Source organism: Chelmon rostratus, chromosome 15, assembly GCF_017976325.1.
Source record: "Chelmon rostratus isolate fCheRos1 chromosome 15, fCheRos1.pri, whole genome shotgun sequence".
In the NCBI taxonomy this organism is placed as follows: domain Eukaryota; kingdom Metazoa; phylum Chordata; class Actinopteri; order Chaetodontiformes; family Chaetodontidae; genus Chelmon; species Chelmon rostratus.
The window spans coordinates 6,074,912-6,095,047 of record NC_055672.1 but is presented as its reverse complement, the minus strand read 5'-3'; the positions used below and the strand labels follow the sequence as shown (position 1 = coordinate 6,095,047).

Sequence of the window (20,136 nt, the reverse complement as noted above, 5' to 3'; positions counted from 1 at the left end):
CAAGGACAGGCTAATGAGCAAAGAGCGGAATTATTTGTGAGGGATTATCGCTTTCCATATCCCTGTGGGGAGTTCATGGCTAGAATGAATTTGACATGAGCCCCATCATGACACCCCCCCACATCTCCTTCTCTTTATCACGTCTGTCGCCACCTCCACCCTCTCTGCCACCCATGCCTTCCTGTGTCACTTCCTCAGCTGCACCATCCCTCCCTGGGCTTCCGTTTCGGGACGGTGAGGGAGAGTAGCGCTGAGGATTACATGAAGAAGAGCTTCCCGGAGATGCACGACTACATGAGGCGCTTCAACCAGCCCACCACCCCAGAAGGTGTCCATATGTTAAAGTAAGACACAAACACATGCACACAATGTACATTTGTAAATAGATTTAATTTGAGTCCAAATGCAGCCCGGACCTAAACAATCCAGGCACGTCCGCATCACGTCTGCATCTGTTATCTCTGGCTGTCTGCATTCTGTGCACTTATTTTTCATGCGCGCTGTGCATAGCAATTCTGTGTACTGACAAGTGCAAACACGGCAGATTTGTGTGTACCAGCTCCAAAATGTGTCACCAGATGACGTCATTAATTCAGATTCTGGATGCTTTGATTTCCAGCTTAGCGAGGCTGCCTTAAACGTGTGTACCTGCAGACCTTTCTGTCTGAACTCCGTGCAGTGGAGCTCAGTGTAAGTTTTTTGTTTGGGTTGATTTTCCCTTTGATTTTTTTTTTTGCGACTAACTGATCTGTGGGTGTTTTCTTATTATAGCGAACACGCTGTTTGCTTTCGCATCTGACAGAGATATGATCAAATACTCATCACGTTGTGAGCTGCCTATATTTGCACCCTGCGTGAGCTTCTCTTTCTCCGGAGATGCTGCATTTTAGCACAAAGTGTAAGCGAGGTGAGAGCCTGTGAATTGTATAAATTGTCTTCCACATTTGAGGGGAGATATTTCATTTCATTAAAAGCGTTGAATGTAGAGATGAATGAGGGTCAGGGACAAAATGATGCAACGGGGGCCGAGGATGAATCGGGTGTCAAATGGGGATTGTGAGCAGATGAAAGCAGGAAGATGGGGCGAGTTTATTTATATAACGCACCAAATTCACAAAGACAGTTTAAAGTACTTTACATAATGCATTAAAACACTGAATTCCAGATGCAACACAAGAGACAAAAAACAGGCCAGGAACAATGAAAAATTAAGAGGACAGGAACAGAGGAAGTAGTTCAGGGGGGGAGAGTGGTTAAGGTTCATTCAAAGGCAGTGGAGAGGACAAAGGAGTCTTCTGGAAGTCTGGTCCACCTCTGTGGAACATAGTAAATAAAAGCTGCCTCCTCTTCCTCCTCCTCAGATGACCGGAGAGACTGAGGAGGTTGTGCTGAGGGAAGAATTCTTGTTATATGTTTTATCCTGGTTTTGATCACATTCCAGACGTAGCCTGATTTTCCAGGTCCACACATCATTCAGGTTTCTGATTCCTCCACGTCCTCGTTTCTCTACTAACAGACTCGGCTCTGATTGTCGAGGACGAACCCACTTCGGTTTGCTGGATTTATCCACCTGATTACGAGAAGATTGAGAGCAATGATACATTTATCCTTCACAGCACTGCTGGCATCATTTTTAACTGAGTAACCACTGTGCATCTCCAGTTGAGGAGGAGGGATCAGAATCCTTAAAAAAGGTGTTTACATGCATAGTGTCCCAGTTTCCGTTGGAGTAAACAAGCTAGAATATTTGGGTTTCTCAAAACCGGGATGAGGGCTCTTCCAGGTGTCTGCAACCATGATTTTAAGTTTACACATGCATACACATGACCAGGAGACTCCAAAAGCTTAATCATAGCCGGGGCACAAAGAAAAAAGGGGCTGGACAGCACCCCTAATGGCTTGGTAAAGGACATTTAATATTATGCGTTTATTTAAATCTTAATTTTTATCGTTCTCTTTTAATTGAAATTAAATTACAGGGTTTTAATACCCTCTGTTCTGATGACTTTAATAACTAGCTTCAGTAACTTCAATTAAACACACATGGGGTTCACATGAATCCATACATGGACACACAGGACACTTGAATTCAGCAGCAGCGGAGGAAGAAGTCAGACCTTCACTTTTTATTTGCAAAATGTGCTTAAATGAGGAAGAAGAGAAGAAAAAAGCCACTGGATATGTTGTACTATCATCTATTTCATGACTGGGTTACTATTACTGATGCATTTTTACTGTAGGTGGAGGTGGAGCTACTTTAATACGTTTTATTTACTTTTAAGGTAGTTTAATCTGCAATAATGCATCACATAAGCTCATTAAGATTTTACATACAAAACAGTAACTTTAAGATTCAAGATTCAAGATTGCCTTTATTGTCATTGAGCATAACATGTCAATGAAATTTGCATTGCAACCCCCGTGTTCAAAACAAGATAAGAGAGATAATAAAATAAAATGAAGATAATAGAATAAAATAAACTAAGGTGCAGTAAAAATATGTATACATGCAATAAAAATATACCAAGACAATAAAAATATACTAAAACAATAAGCAATAAAATATACCAACAGCAGCTGAAATATACTAAAATGTATATACTGAGTGCAAAGTGTGTGTGTACTTAAATGTTAAGTACACAGAAGGTGCAGGTGAAGGTGGACAAAGTGCAGATTTGTAATTAAAGCTGTCAAATGTAGGTGTAAAAACTACATTATCTCCCTCTAAACTGTGATGGAGTACAAGTATACAGAAAGTACAAGCATCAAATATGCACTTAAATACAGTTTGTGAGTCAATGCAGTAGATTGCGTCCTGGAGCTCAGCATGTTCATGCTCATACATGCTGCACCACACGCCGCACAGCTACAGCCACATACGCGTCTCAGATACAATGGCCTGCTCCGTGCAACACCAGCAGAGATGCTGAGATAGAGCATGTGCTGACTTTGTGATACAAGTGGGGAGCTACAAAGCGCTTGTTCAGAGAAAGACGATGAGAACGGGGGAGATGAAGGCGGCGTTTGTTTGCGCGCGAGGCGAGGCAGAAGTGGAAGTCACAGCAGTGCAGAGAGCCGGAGCGAGGCAGTAAAACACTGTGTTGGCAGAACTACTGACCCCAATACTGCGCTCACATCTTATAGGGGAGGGGGCGGGGGAGAAAAGCTCACAAGCCTCCTCCTGGAGAGATGGAACACCCACGGCTACAGCTGCACATGAACGCAAATGTACGGGCTTGCGGGAAGTGATGCACACAGGCTTACAACTTACAGACACACTTTCATGTCTGCACGCACGCACACACACACACACTCTCCGAGGCCAGGCACAGGACGACTTCCGACCCTCTTTAGTCCCCAAAGAAGTCTCTATCCTCTCTCTTCTCCCCGCGCCTCATAACTGACAGGTCTAGGCAGAGAAAAACAGACTTTTCTGCTTTGCCAGCACAGCAAAGACTTTGTAAAGTCAACCTTTTGTTTAGTGGTAAACCTCCTGAATAACAACAAGTTTCAGGTAATTTGATCAGCCTGCTCTGTTTTTTTTTCCATTAGACTGTGCGTGCGTGTGTGTGTGTGTGCTTTTTCCAATACGGCTATTTGTGCTTGTTTATCAGTCTACCAGTCAAATGTGATGTACGTGTTTATGAGCACGCATATTTGGATGTCTGGGTGCGTGTGTGTGTGTGTCTCTTCTTCGTCATCAACATGTTTATGTGCAGGAACATTATTCAAATCCAGCGTCTTGCGCTCAGTATCCTGAAACTTATCTCCCGCCAGCCGCGGCCAGCGGCGGAGGCTGCTCACAGAGGAACGCTCTATAATTAGGGGTCAATTAGGGTCAGCCGGATCGATATTGCCGGAGTAGGAGAGTCCTCGGCAGTGTGTTTAATGCCTTATCAGTCTGCCGCAGAGGCTGCTGGTGCAGGTAACGATGTATGTGTTTACACAGTGCATTAGAACGCTGTTAATCTCATCCCCTGTATAAATGACAAAGTGGGATGACGGCCCAAAACACAGGCCTCCTGCACGATGCGAGGGTGTTTGTGAATCTGATTTACAGGTTTTCAAAAGTTTGGGGTTCGTCGTCTTCAATTAATGCTTCCCTCCCACTCTCGTGATGTGTGTTTGTTTGTGTGCGTGTGTGTGTGCGTGTGTGTGTCGGCGATGAAGGACAGATCCTCCTGCCCTGGACGCGTTCATCATGGACAAAGCCCTGCTGGACTTCGAGGTGTCCATCGACGCAGACTGCAAACTGCTCACTGTTGGGAAGCCTTTCGCCATTGAAGGTGCGTGCGCACACAAGCACACATACACACACACTCTTGATCACTTGTGAAGACTTTTTGTTGACTTAGAGCGAAACCCTGGTGGCATTTTTAGAAAGCATCTTAAAACTAACTTGATCCTGTAACATTATTTTCTGCATTTGTCACATTTTACTGTCCAGGCTGTTTATTTCTGGACTTCACTCACATAAATCAAGTCTGCTTTAACCAAAATCATGTCCGACCCCAACATTTACACTAACCTTGACCTAATAATGCTGTATTCTTAACCCTAAAATCTCGTCTTAATATCCGAAAACAAATTGACCTTGTGGGTACTCGCTTTTTGTCCCCACCGTGTCACCGTATGAAACAATTTGTCCCCATAATGTGATTAAGGACTCACACACACAAACCAAAAGTGGCTCACGCACATGCGCATTCACACACATCACATGCACTGTGTGAGACCGCAGGCTGCCTCCTTCATGAACACAGACACAAACACTCGCATCCCAGGTGATAACATATTAACTTTAATTAGACTTTTTGAACAATGTACCACTTTGTTGTATTTTTGTCGCTTTCAAGTGTACTTCAGTGTACTCAAGTAGTGCTTGAGTACCACTTCAGCGATACTTCAGTATACTTGAAGTGTAAATAGTTGCTAAATTGGCACACATTTTACAAACTCTAAGTGAACTGAAGTCCACCAGTGAAAATCAGGATTCATGAGCATTAAAAACACACTTGCAGTACAATTGTGTTATATCACCAATGTGTTAATATACTGTAAATATACTTAAATATACTTAAAATGAAGTGAAATTAAAGTACTGCTAATAGTGTATCACAAAGGACTTGAAAATAAGTATACTTTTAATAAATACACTTTATTACTATTAATTTTTTTTTAATTCAGTACACTTTTTAAAAGTACACTTAAGTACAATTTATAATACCTTTACAATTAAGTACACAGTTGAAATATCACTTGCATTTTGCATTTTTTATACATTTAAGTAGAACTTAATGATATTTATTCAGAAGTGCACTTTTTAAAAGTATATGTCAAACATATTTTAATTTAAGCTCAAAGTGTCCTTGTGATGACTTTTCTATACCTAAATTATATTTCTAATACACTAAAGTCTACTACTGTTTGATCTGGGTATTACTATATATACACCTCTAAGCATCGACCTCTACGCACACGCAAACACATATATAAAGAAACATACGCTCACATTCAGAGAGGAGATCAGATGCTGTAGTTAGCTCCGCTGTCAGAATAACACAGCGATGCACTGGATGAACTTATAACGCTGCAGGGTGAAAGTGCTCAGCCATCTATTATTCACAACAATGCCCCATCAGAGCGCTTACAGGTCGGACTAACGGCAACACAGTCATGAAGCATATGCACAAATCCACTCCCAGTCAAAAAACAGCTAATAATCCACACAGGGGGTTATTATATTCAAGTTCATGTACGTTGCTACTTTGACTGAGAAGGCTTGTGCACATCGTGTGTGTGAGTGAGCAATGTGGTCGTGAGCATAGTGGTGTGTATAATATGTGTTCTTCTTGAGGGAAATTGTTTTCCTTTTAGACTGTCAGAAGGAGGACATTTGTTTTTTTTTTCATTTTCCGTAACATCCTCTCATCTTCTTCTTGTTCTGTCTGAAAATCACCATACGAAACACGGCGAGCGAGGGAAAAAGGCCACAGACGCCGTCATGCTTTCATGTTTAACAAAGTTGAATTTTCCACCGCTTTGCTTCCATCTCCTCATCCCCGTTCTTCTGCACCTATAACTTTTGTACTTCCCAAACTAAAACTCAGAAAAAATGTTAAATATTGTGTATATTAATAGCCTAGCCTGTTAAAAGCAGTTCCAAAATACCACCAAGATATACAGTATATATATATATGTATATGTTTGCTGTAGTGGAACATGCTGCTCTATATATACTGATGCAGTTACAATATCCTGCAAGCACTGACATGAAGAGTCAACAAGGTCTTATTCATTCTGTTCAATGGATGCTTTGGTTATACAACTAATCACCATTGTGTTCAATGGCTAATAATAAATTACAAGCAATAAATCATGTTTTTGATAAAGTGATTCATTGCTTTGCACAACTTTTAAAGCCTTATGTACACTATTCTGACTAATTACAGCAGCAATGACAGTAGTAACAATAGTTTCCTTAAATGTGTGTGCGATAAACTCATATGTCATGAATATATATAAGCAGTGGGGTTTTCTTTGCAGAACAAGAGTAAATTGTATCACTTTCAGAAATAAAGGCTGCTGGCGACCTGTCAGGAGAAATTATGTCTCGGCTCTAATAAAAGTCTGGTGCTCCCTTTCATTGAGGTAAATAAAGGTTGCAAGCTATTATTGCAGGTTTTACTGTATTCTAGTCACATGTCATCAGCACATGTACGCCTTCTGAAGGTGACTTTGAAGGGAAATGTTCACTGGCAGAGCGCATTTATTCGATGCATCGGGCATTTAACGTCTAACCTAAACTCCTTTTAGCCACTCGGGGCTTTTTTACAGGTATAGAATAAGCAAGCAGGCTCATGCTGATGTGCATGCGTGCTATATGCGTATTTGTGTGTGTGCATGTGTGTATTTGTTTCTGTTCAGCCTTGCATCCACTCCTGCCATCTCAGAGGCAGGCACACACTGATGCAAAGACAGTAAATAGACAGTGGTAAGGGTGCCACATGGGACCAAACACTGACTCTGATACCATTTCTCTGTCAATCAAAGCGTAGCCTCAGAAAGACCCCACTCCCACATTCCCTGCTCTCTGTACAACTCTTGTTCACTGGAGATTATCTGCCGCTTTCTTCGCTGCATAAGACAAAACGAGCCAGGAGACGTGGCTGTAGCATTACTCGTGGCCGTGAGGATGAGAAAGCAGGTCTCGTTGGCATGTGGAGCGGGGTCAGTTTGATGACTACTTCATTCTTTGTGTGCATGAAAAGGCAGACGAAGGATCCACACTGCCTTTGGTTGCTAGTCACCTGCGTGGGGAAGAATGGGATGGGAGCGAGTAACTCAATAAGTCTGGTAGAGGAAGAAAGAGCAGGAAATGGCCCAGACAGGAAACGTGAGAGAGGAAAAGCACAGGAGGAGGAGGAGGTGTGGGGGGTCAGAAAATGAGATGAAAAAAAACGTAAGGGAAAGAACAACAAAGGTAAAGAAAGGGAGGGCCAGTGAGGGCGTCGAGCGGAGTGGGAGTTGAGCACAAGAAGGAGATAGAGGGCTTTCATTTGCCCACTGCCAGTTCGCGCCTTTCTGCACAGCGAGTGATAAAAGAGCCAGCCAACAGAGTCCCCTAATCAAGACAAACCTTCACCCCAAGCAGATGGAACGAGGGAGGGGGTGAACGGACAGAGAGAGAGGATGGAGCAGAAAAAAAGAGAGGAAGTGCTATTTGGTCCATACGAGGGTGCGGGCAGGATTTATAGAGCGGTTTGTGGTCAGGAGGAGATACAGCCAGGCAGGGGAGGAATTGAGGAAGTGTGGAGCTGCTGCTGAAATCTCCAGGCTACTTAAGTGGAGAGAGATGCGGCGGTGTCTCTCCGCTGAGCGCTGTAGGGAGATGTTTACGACAGCCGAGACACACCCCATTAATAATATTGCCACTGAACATGCAGCCGCTCGCCGCTTGTTTGCTATGTGTGTGTGCGTGCGTGTCCCTGCGCGCATAAGCGGTCCACACAAGCTCAGTCAAGCAGGACCAGAGCGCGTCTGAAGATCAAAATGAGGCTGGCGGGAGGCTTTGTCGCCGGTGGCGAGACTGTTGTCGGTGGGGCAGCTCACGTCTGGAGGGAGTGACGTGCAGGCGCCGTTCTCTGCCTCTGTGTGTGTGTGTGTGTGGAGACGTGGGTTTAGAGTTTAATTCCAGCCTCCATTTATCAATCATGAATGCGCAGGTTAAAGGAAATCAAATTATTCAGAGCTCGAGTCGTCTATCAAGTTTGCCATTTTTCGAGCAAGTCAGACAAGAAGAAATATATGAAGATGTCACCTTGAGCATCAGGAAGTCATTTAAGACCAAGTTATTCACCAAGAAAATAATATTTGAGCTGCAACACTGAAGCTGTGGCTATGATTCATCCGCAGCACTTTGATTTAACTGCCAGAACTGGAAATTAAACCACATTCATTGAATTGCAGACATTATGGATCTCTTACCAACATAAATTTACTCATATTACAACTTTTAATAAACGTCTGCCGTGTGAGCTGCAACAACCAGTAACTCCGACCAGCCAATCAGCCAACAGCGTCTTTGACCGTCCATACTGCAGTTAAACGGGACAAACATCAATAAACGCATGCACTGATGCAAGAATTATTACAGCAATTATTACTATTAATCTCCATAGAGATTTTTGGCCATATCCTCCAAACTTAACTGCACATACAATATACAGCCGCTCAATCGCTGCCTGAATCACTACAATTAATAGAGAATCCTCTGGCACACAAGAAATGTGTTTTACATCTCCAGCAGCCATTAAGGACTAAAAGAAGAGATTAAAGGAGCCACATGCAGAAAGTTCAAACTTCATTAACAGTCATCAAAGAAAAAGACTTAATGCTGGTCACAGTGTTTGATGAAACACGAAAGAAAAGTTATGAATGATCGCACAAGAGCCACGTTACAGATTTCTGTGTGAAAAATAAAGGTAGTAAAGATTTAACAAACCTACATAGAGGGCCTCTCGCCCGGGTGTGTCTGCGAGCGAGGAGGCGTGTGGGAGATTTGAGTGACAGCTTCGGGACTTGACGCCTGTGATGGAATACGAGGACGTCTGGGGGAAAGAATCAAAACAAATGACAAGCAGCTGCCCACTCCTGCTTCGCCATTTGAGTGAGCGCTGTAAAGAAATGCGGTCGGAGATGATGACAGAAAAATGCTGTCTGTCTGCTGGAAAGGGGGAAAAAAAGAAGAAGAAGAGGAGGGAGACGTACGGAGACAAAGCAATGGACTCGGGAGAGGAGCCGAAAGATAAAGAGAAGAATGGAGTGAAGCAGAAATTGAACGAAATTGAAGGGATGACAGCGATAAGGAGCGGACTAGCAGAGGAGGAGACTGGAGGCAATGGTGGGAGAGAAATGACCTCGGACAGAGGAAGAGGAGGGAAGGAAGGAAATGAGGAGGGGAGGGAAGGAGGGGAAGGAGCGAAGGGAGGGGAGCTTAGATGGTCTTTGTCATGTAGGAAGCGGAGTGTGACAGTTAGGTGAACCTTAGCTATTCTCTCTTTCTGTGCGCAACCCCCATCAGGCTCATACACCTTGACAGCCGACGCACACACACACACACACACACACATAAACACACTCGCAAACTGCTGCCAGGTCCGAGTCAATCACACACACTCACACACACGCACGCACGCACACACACACACACAAAAGCGCTGTTGGCACGACTGTCTTTGACCGCAGCACGGATGAAATGAAACAAACAACCCCAGGAGATCTTGTATAACAATAAATCTCTGAGAGGGTCTTTTGATTCCAAGCCGAGGGACAGATTTCTCTCGTTTTCCACCTGCAGGGATGCGAACTGCGATGCAAAACAGATGCAGTTTCAAAGTCTGGGCAGCGCAGAGCAGCATTTCTCTCCAGCTTTCAACTCGTGTAATGATACATGACTGTGCCGCTTTTTGAAATTAAAGCAATGAAGAGTGGTGGGGGAAAAAAAAAACGTACTTAGATCTACTACTTAATTAAAAATATTATAGTTCTATAATTTTATTGCTCTAACTACTGTATATTTTATTGCTGTGCTTGGTTTCATTACTTCGCATGCTGCTGGTGTTTTACCCTAACTGGAGGCCAATAAGGAAGTCCGAGGCGATATGAATCAAGTGATAATGAAACAATTTCTGCACGTCAAGCGCAGATTAATATTTAATGTGCAACGATGATTTGCATTACTCACTGCATAATACAAATACCTTTGAAGTTATTAAATCCATATCTGTGACTCCTAATTTTTTATTAGCAGCACATCACCTGTTCCTGCATGTAAACCATTGCTCAGCACCAGCAGCTGCAAACAGTGTGATATTTTCCTCTGATACTTCTATCCTTCAGATACTTGTAAATAATACCTCAAAACGTGTTTGTTATTCGAAGTAAACTGCTGAAACATTCGTATGAAAGCGTGATTGAATTCAGTGGATCGACTGAACTTGCACATGTTCTCGACATTCAACAAAAATCAACAGAAGAAGAAAGAAAAAGATGCACAACAGAGGTCTGATGCAAATGGAGTGAAACTGGCCTTTACAGGCTGTTTGCATACGTCTTTTGTTGTGGCTGTGGTGATAAATGGTGATTTAAAGTAATCGCTACAAGCGGCACGACTAACACTTGTTGAATCAGGCACCTCAGTACCAAACCACTAACAGAAAAGTAGCCCGTCTCCATACTTTTGTACGCTGTCATTTGGTTTCTAGAGTAGAACGACGTCCGAATGAGCAGGTCGTTGGTAGTTGGTTATATCTGCTGTCTCAGTTCAGCTGGGAAATCGCTCCTCTTCATAACGTGAAGGTCACATCCGACGTATGTTCTGATCGTCTGCTTACGCCAGGCATGTCTAGACTATTCCGTAAAGCGCCGCGTAGCCGCAGCTTTTTATTCCAACCGAGGAGGAGCACACCAGGACTCATTCAATCAGCTGATCTCAGTCTTCAGCTGATAATTAGGTGACCTCTTGACCAAAAACCTGCAGCCACGCCATAAAGAGTTATGGAATAGTTGCCAATAATAATGCCTGGTTTACACCTTTCTCTCAACTAAACTAGCACAGTAATAACTTTCCTCCATCTCGTCCATTGCGGTTTTCACTTCCTGCCCTCCATTTAAATTTTACGTCACGTGACGGCGACCTGTTTGGCCTTTGTGCAAAGCTGGGTGTTGTGTCTGCAACCAGAGGGAGATGAGTAAACGCGGGGCGGATGAATATGCGAAGTGTTTTCTGGTGACGAGGTCAAGGTGAGGGGTCCAATTATTTTTGATTGCTTGGTGGGTGATTTTTATGCAATCTGGGCACATAGTGACAAAACACATCCCACAGCTGCTCGAAACACATTCATAAATCTGCCAGTAGGAATAGAATGAAACATACATTACAGGCTGACGGCTGAATTAGTATGAAGTGTCATGTACCTCTTAATATTCGTCAGGCAACCTTCAGGGGGCCCACACTAATGGAAATGTAGTAAAGCAGCAAAATAAAACTAATCCAGCACACAGGAAGGAAAGAAAACATTAATTGAGACTGACAAAGGAGTGGAACATGGTGTACAAGTGAGGAAAGAGTCCAAAAAAAGTTGTTCAACAACATGACTGATATTTCTTCGCCTAAATTTTAAGTCATCTCTCATAAGATGTGGCACTGCTGGACCAGCTCCTCCCACGGAGTGTTTTCATTTACACAAATAATTTATATCACGCTAATAAATCACCACGGGGCTACCGCAGCCGTGTGAGTGCAACCACGGGAACGTAGCAGCATGTAAGGAGCGCACTCAGGTAAAATATGAGCATATTTGCATCTTGTCCACTGAAGCAGGTTGAGTCAAGCTTAATGTCGCACTCGGTAATGCATTGTTTAATTAGCTCAGTCAGTCACTGCAATGCACGAAGTGTTTTCGGCCATCTTGCCTTCATCGGTGTGTGCGAATGCAGGGATGCACCCTCTGCTGCTGAAGGAGGCCAGGTAAGCGAACAGGTGGATGGAATCACCATTCGCTGGCTGGACCATCCATCGGTGTGACTCCACCCAACACAGAGATCCAGTAACCTCTAAGTGAGCCATTTGATATCTCGATATCTCCCTGCAGCACCCTGAGAGTTATTTAAAAGACAGATTAAGATTAGAAATCGCTTTCTGAAGGGAGTTAGAGCATCACCAGATGTGCAGGAAGGGGATCGGCCTGTTTTCCTCATTCATGCCAGTCGGATAAAATGTTTCCAGATGCCAAATCCAATAACACTCAGGTTGTAAAAGTCATTTTCAAGATTGCTGCCTCTGTGATTGAGCCACTTCCAATACATCGATGCTGCGCCACAGGTGAAGTGATGTCTGATACTGATGACGTCTGTGCTCATTGATCCGAATTTTTACCTTTCGAGATGTTTGGTTTTATTGCATTGACAGAACAGCAGATAAATCACGCGGTTTGCAGGTAATAAGGGATCCGATTTGATCCTCCTTTCCTGTTTCCTTTGAATTTGTCAGTTTCCTCCATATTGCTACACGAGGTGCTTGACCTACAGGTGTGCCTGCGTACAAATCGGCCTTCCCCGAGAGACTTCTTCACCTCTCGCCTGTAAATAACGGAGGACGCTAAAAAATGCCGTCGTGTCTGCAGACAGACTGTGTGCCATGATTACAGACTTTAACTGAATGGATTATAAATTGAAACCTAATCTACAGAGTTTCTTGTTTGTTTTGGCCCTTTTCTCTAAACCTGTGTGACGTGAATTCATTTCCTGCACCAGAGATGCGTTTAAGCCTGGAAAGTTCCCTCACTGGTGAGCTTCTTGTCAGGGACATTGGACGGTGGCTCTCCAATCTCAGTAAACTGCTTTTGTCACTGGGTTTACGGAAGATTATTGTGGCTATTTTGTCTCCGTCCATTTTCTCCTGCATCGAGGAGGAAATGCACTCGATGCAAGTATTCAAATATGAGCAGAAACTTGAGGCAAGCTGTGAATCACAGGTGTGACTTTGGAGATTTATGGAGCAAAAGCTGTGCTTCTTTTTCAGGAATCCACTTATTATTTTGGCCCTTTTTAATAACGGTATCCAGCTCGCGTGTTTAATTCTCTATGGGGTTAAATAGTAGCTTCTTGTAATATTTTTCAGCCAGCACTTCTTTTATTTTCTCACTATATTTGCTTGTATCCATTATGGCTCACGTGGCTTTATGGTGGCATCCTCGTCTTTTGCTAAGTTGTCTCAGGCTTTCCTTTCGATATGTGTGAGATTTCGTCTTCAGCTCTTCAGTTCTGGTCCAAAATCCTCAGATTTGTCTTCTACCGGCCCGCAAGAACTTTTAATGGAATGATTGTTTACTGTGAGACAGAGAGTGGTCTTTTGTTTGATCAGTGGCAAGTGTCTCTATATTAGGGAAACATATCTGTTTTCATTGTTAAAGAGTCCGTCGATGGTGTTGATTGACTCCAATCCCGGCTCAGGCTACGTGATGCCAGCCCCAAAAAAAGGTCCGATCCGACAGCCGTTGGGTGCTCGGAATGGGAACGACGATTTGTCATCTATCTCATGAAGGCTTTCATGGTGGAAGGCAACTCACGAGTCTCCGACGGGAGGACTACCAGCTTGACAACATGTACAGCGTGCTCCGCGAGGCTTCAGATGCATTAGATGTTGACATTGATCCCCGAAGTCTGCCTCCATCCCAGGGATGCAGTAATCCACCTTTTTCGCTTCAGACGCCGATTTCTGTACCTCAGCCGAAGGTACCGATCAGATACCAGCGCTCTCTCTTTCCCCAGCTTTGAAACGGTGTAAACTGCACTCACTGCTTGGCACTCTTTGGAATCATCTTTATTGTAAGGTAACATGAGACCTGGGGTTTCTGGGGCACTAAAAGCTGACGTACTGGCAGCGGAAATGTTGAGTTTTTATCATGACATTGGCAAAGAAACTGTATTTAATGTGGAAGAATCAGGTCAGTTCATCCCTACTCCTACTGCAGGTCATGACAGACCCCAGGATGATTTGATGGGGCTCTGCATGTAGTCTTACGAGGACCATGATCGCCTGCATGCTACCATCTGAAAATCCTAACCGTCCTCTTCTCTCCTGGCGTTACACTGGCCGAATATTTTGCAGTGGGAAGTGATAGAAAGGAAATCAATGAGGAGAGAACAGACAACTCAATGCCAGAATCTGATCCACTGCTGCACACACACTCCACTAGCTTTATTGGTTCTGTGCTTTGTTTCCCTACACAAACACTAAACCAGGAAAAGCGCAGGACAATGTATTTGTCCTGTGCTTTTCAGAAAAAAGGCATTTCTTCTGATTCCTGCTGAAGCCTGTAAACTCTTAAATCTCCTGTTTCCAGAGGGCCTCTGCCCTTTGGCTAAGCGCAGCTACTGGCTCTGCTTTCCTTCGCACAAACACCAGGTTAGACGCTAGTTTCTAGTCCCTTCCTTAAGGCCTGGCTGCTGCTGTCTGATTCGGTTACTTGTGTATTTACATCTGTGCGTCTCCTCTTTCAGGCTACGGTATCGGCCTGCCCCAGGGCTCTCCTCTAACCCGCAACGTGTCGGAGTTCGTGAGTCGCTACAAGTCTGACGGCTTCATGGACACGCTACATGACAAATGGTATAAGGTGGTGCCCTGCGGGAAGCGAGTCTTTGCGGTCACTGAGGTAAGTCAGCGGTGGGAGAGCGCGCTCATGTATCCTGTACGTGTTCGGCATGTAAAGCGAAGGCTTCTGTAGCTGTGCTCTTATAAATGAGTCTCCCTCGGGGACACGGGCAGGACCGCCTGCCAACCCGGCACATGTACGCTGACGGGGCCGTTCACATGCACACAGACAGAGACATGCAATCACATAAACTCAGGCCTGTTTACCGGCTTTAACCAGAGTTACAGGCACGTACCGTCTGAGTGTCAATACTTGTTTGTGTCTCATGTGTGCTACAGCAGAGCGCTCTCAGTCCTCGCCCTCCCTTTTTCTCTTCATTCTTTTAAAAGAACTGGGAATCTCTAGACGGAGCACGCTGTCTGTATATCTGTTGTTCTGTGAACAGAGAAACCATTCAACTCCCTCTGGTCATCCCTTTCAAATCCCACTTCAAAGTTGAATCACATTAAAGCAACAAACGCAATTACACAGTCATAGATTCCCGCGCCGGAGCGAGAGCTTCAACTTCAGCCCGCATCAGGAAGTTATTAGGATTCGTTTGGTTTGGAGGCCAGGGGAGTGGGGCTTCTCTTGAACAGCGTGGGCGCTGGTGCCATCTTGCCCTCTGGATTGGGAGCAAAAGGAGGTCAGCGTCGACGCTGGTGAATTTGCCGAGTCAGCATGGGGCTAATTGCCATCAGGGGCGGCGCAGAAATGAGCCGGGCGAAGGGAACATGATTAGAGAGCGATGGAAAACCTCGCCGCTGTGTCGTCCACTTCCTCCAGGCCCATGAAAGGCTCATAAGCGGTAGACATTATGTCAGGGGGAGTGTAGGCGAACCAAATGGGAACCAACTGCTCCTCAATTAACCGCCGTCTCTTTCTACCGTCTCCATGCGAACTGCTGTTTCTTTCTATTACTCTCAGTTTTGCTCCCCCCCGTCACCTCCCCTGCCTCGCTGTTCCACATCCTTTTCTCTCCAAACATGTCTTTTACGCCGTTGCCCTCTAAGCTTTATTTCCATTCTTATAGGCTTACACAGCCAAACTAGATATACAACAGCGGAATATCAATTGCATACTCCCAAAAAAGTGGCCTAAAATAGTCATTATGTAAACACAAATCATCAATCTGTGTATTTTCCTCTGTGTCAGCTTAAGTCTTAACTAATCTGTCTCACTCCCCCAACCTCGCTCTCTCTCTCCTGTCATCGCCTACACAGACGCTACAGATGGGGATCCAGCATTTTTCAGGCCTCTTTGTGCTTCTGTGTATGGGGGTGGGTGGGGCCCTGCTGACCTTGGCAGGTGAGCACACCTTCTATCACCTGGTCATCCCCCGCCTGCGGCGCACGCACACACTGCAGTACTGGCTGCACACCAGCCAGGTGAGTGAACGCTCTCACACACCTGCCGGCACTCCGGCGACCACACGCTCAAAAAAGATGCACAAAGACAAACTGTACTCTCCACATTACTTACATGAGTACACACACACACAATACGTCTGTTGGTGAGACATCTTTACCCCCAGGAGTTAACTCTTATTTTGCAGGTAACTTACGCCCTCTAGTGTCTGAAACTCATAACAACAGTCCAGACTAGGGCTAGCAGTTTCCTAAAACTGAATTATATCATCTTTTATTGGACAGATTTCAATTAAACTGTTTAACTTAAAGCTAAATGTATTGATGCTAATTAAGCACTGTTAATTAACACATTAATGCTTTCATTGTGCTCTACAAATTAACTTGAGTATTTCAAATTAATTAGTTAATTAAGTGCAAAGTTATTAAAGGGTTCCTGTGGGCAGCGCTTTATTAATTTGCTCATGACCACACAATATGTCTTTGTGCATGTGTTTGCTTAGTTTTTTCTACTCTGAGGCAGCTGATCATAAAGCTCTTGTTATCCTTTTTATTTAAATTCCTGTCTTGTAACTTTTTACCCCGTGCAAAATCATTTTTGGAATCTTTTATTTAATGTACGATTCAAATTTGTTATTTTGTTAATAAAACAACAAAGAAAATGAATGAATACAATTTGAAGAGAGTTCGCAATTAGACTGCTAGAGAATTAGTGTGTTTATGACACTGTACTCCAAAGGAACAACAAATTGGGGATTTAAAGGTCATATTTTGTTGTTTATGAAAACTTCAGCCATTAGCAAATGAGGTGCCCGTGGCAACACTGTTGAGTGAATAATGGAACCAGCAGTGTGAATATCAAGACAGCTCACATTTGTTTGCTGCATCCCTCTAAAAAGGGCAACCACTCCCAGGCAGCCTCTAGCATTCATCACAAAACCGACTCAGCTATCTGAGTTAGTCCCTCAAGATAATCCGCATCTACAGTGAACCTCTGCCTTTCCTCCAGACATGCTCAGACACAAATACATCAGGAAGAATTAGAACAAACATTGAGAGAGATCAGTTTGGAGATGGAGGGTTTTTTTCCCAAACTAACCAAAGCACTTGGGTGCATAAATCAAAAAGGGCTTCAGCAGCTGATACTTTAACCTCCCTCCCAATTTGAAGCGGAAAAGAACCGAGGGTGACAATCATTTGATTAAATTATTCAAAGCGGCACCACGGCAGGATTTGTGAGGAATAGCTGTCACAGATGTTCTGTACACCTGGGCAGAATAATGGCTCTTAGAAATTCAAATTCCTTCTCCTCTGAGTTATTTCAGAGCTGATGAACTGACAAAAAATTTCACGTCACTAATCAGAAGTTCTCCACTTGCAGAAGATCCACCGAGCCCTCCACACCACATACGAGGACGTCAGGAAGGAGCTGACCGGCCTGGATGAAAAGTAATGAAGTCGCTAACTAACTTGTGCATCTACACACCTAAATGTCACCTTTTTATTTGAAGCTGCCGAATAAGTAGTAAGAATTATTACATTTGAACAGGTCACACTAATTATACCTGCAAAGACGTTTTCTAGAATCAAATGATCAAATGTCACTTTTTTGCTGCCAGTGCAAAAAATCTGCCTTACTGCGTCTTCTTTCAAGAAATTACCTTTAATTTAATTTGACATTTTGGGAAACACACTTATTCGCTTTTTTGCTTAAAGCTGTTTGAGAAACCGCTCACATGTCTGTACGGCATGCACAGATGAAGCAGCAGCCAGTTAGCTTAGCTTAGCATAAAGATTGGAAACAAATTATCTTGTTTGTTTTCTCAGCAGCTGCTGGCTTTGTTGATATTTGAGTGCAGACTAATCTCCTCATCCGACTCTCTGCAAGGAAGTGAATAAGCATATTTCCAAAAATGTCAAACTATTTCTTTAAAATGAGTCAATCTGTACTACAAACGTGTTAAAATATCCACAATAACCAAATTTATTTCACTTTTATGACTTGTGACCCATTGATTGAAATGTAATTATCCCACTTAACATATGCAGTCAATATTCTGTGTTTGCAGTCTGTTTATAGGAAAATGTGTCCATGCACAGTGCTGTACAGTATATCTCACTGGATATATGCCCTTTGCTGTGATCTTCCTCTCTTTCACTAGCCCCTCCTCTTGTATCTCAGAGAACTGCACCCTGCACAGGAAACAGCATCAGCCTCCTCCACCATCTCCTCCAACTTCCCTCAACGCTTCCACCACAGCTGGAGACACCGGCAGCTCCTCACCGTCCCATGAGCCCAAGGAGAAGCGTGTGCACTTTGACCTGGAGACCCTTCACAGTTACCGCCTGCGCACACACACGGCCTCGGTGCGCGGCCGGCCCGGCATGGTCGGCCGCCCCGGGCTCGGGCTTGGAGGGTTGGGACTGGGCAACCTGGGGAGCTTTGCCTCGCCTCCGCAGATAAGCCTCCATGTCAACGGGGGACCCGTCTCGACACTGGCCTCCACAGGCTTGGTGCTCTCTCCCCTGGGAAGCAGGGCCGCTCAGACCAGCATGTGGGAGGGGGAGCTCCAGGACCTGCAGGGGAAGATCGAGACGTTCCGTACACAGCTGAGAGAGGCTCTGGCCAGGAGAGCAGAGATCCAGAGCAGCCTGGAGAGAGAGCGGAGCGGACTCGTACGCAGGGACACCAGTCTGGAGCGGGAAAGGGACAGACAGAGGATACAAACTATTAACACGGACAGAAGTAGCTCCACTCAGCCCAAACTCCCTGAGAGAGACAGGACCAGCCAGCTGCAAACCCTGAACAATCAACAGACAGGGAGGGCCAACCAATCAGGCGGCCCTGTGACACTGGAGCATGGGAGAAGCAGCCAATTAAACACAGTTAACAGTTTGGACAGAGGGAGAGCCAACCAGCTACGCTCTGTGAATACTTTAATGAGAGAAAGGACTGTCCTGTCGCGCACTTCCACCAGTTTGGAGCGAAGTCGAGTCAACCAACCAGGTGCTGGAAACACAGCTGTCCAATCACGGAACACTTCTAGCCTGGACAGACAGAAGGCTAACCTATCAGGCACTCTGAACACTTTGGAGAGGACAAAAGCCAACCAATCAAGCGTAGGCAGCGGGACTTGATTGCCTTTCTGAAGCCGCTGATGTGCAGGATTGCAGGGAGGCGAGCTGCAGCTGGTGCTTGCGTAGCCGTGGGAAGATGGCTTTGCTGGAGTGGGTTAAGTGTAGGGGATGCTTGCTGAAAAAATTACAGTATAATGTTAACTCACACCATTACTTACTGCAACCTAATAATTTTCACACTCAGAATTATTTCCACACTCGCTTAAAATTACGACTAAAAACCTTTAACTGCAATTTAAGAACTAGTGAAAGTGTCTACATTATCCATAACATCATGAATAAGAAATGTTGTGGGATGAAAGCAAACATGATTTCAGTAAAATCTCGCTATACTTCCACAAGAGCCAGATCAGGCCATCTGGCAATGCTCAAACCACAGTGCTAATTTGAGGAGACCGGCGATTCGCACAGCTGTCTGACAAACATCAGCCCGTCAGCTGAAAAGCACGGCCTGTTACGCTGGCTGCAGAGGCCTACAAGCACATAGCAACGTCAGCCACAAGAGCACACAAAAATCAGCATGAAAAAACAGCAGGTGATGATTTGAAAATACACATGCGGCGTGTGTGTGTGAACCGAGTGCCAGCAGGAGGAGGTGAAGATGCAAAAAAAAAACCTGTATATTTTAAGTAATTCAAGTAATAATGTCCCCAAAATGTGAATTATAGAGGAAGAAAACTGTGAAGAAAGAGCGGTACAGCCATAAATCAATGTACCTAAAGATCCTATTTTAAAAAAAAGCCTTCTGTGTGTTTATGCCTTGCGTCGTCCCGCCATCGTTCAACGCAGCACTGATAGCGCTACGTCAAAAAAAGCATTTTTTTTATATTTGGAAAGCCAAAACTTGCCCTCGTAAAATGTGTCAAAGTAAAAAGGTGTCTTGCATTGCAAACAGATGCTTTGAGATGGTAATTTTCCTCTTTGATTTGATGGGT

General features: G+C 44.4%; 1 protein-coding gene across 1 annotated transcript in view; it reads left to right on the top strand.

Annotated features, from left to right (window-relative positions):
• LOC121618226 (glutamate receptor ionotropic, NMDA 3B-like) overlaps positions 1–19,201 on the top strand; it is a 65,365-nt gene extending 46,164 nt beyond the window's left edge. The window contains exons 7-12 of the mRNA XM_041953589.1: positions 199–344; positions 4,171–4,286; positions 14,566–14,717; positions 15,920–16,084; positions 17,445–17,512; positions 18,226–19,201. Coding sequence (XP_041809523.1) covers positions 199–344; positions 4,171–4,286; positions 14,566–14,717; positions 15,920–16,084; positions 17,445–17,512; positions 18,226–19,201 — 1,623 coding nt within the window. The remainder of the gene's footprint in view (positions 1–198; positions 345–4,170; positions 4,287–14,565; positions 14,718–15,919; positions 16,085–17,444; positions 17,513–18,225) is intronic.
• Positions 19,202–20,136: the final 935 nt, after the last annotated feature.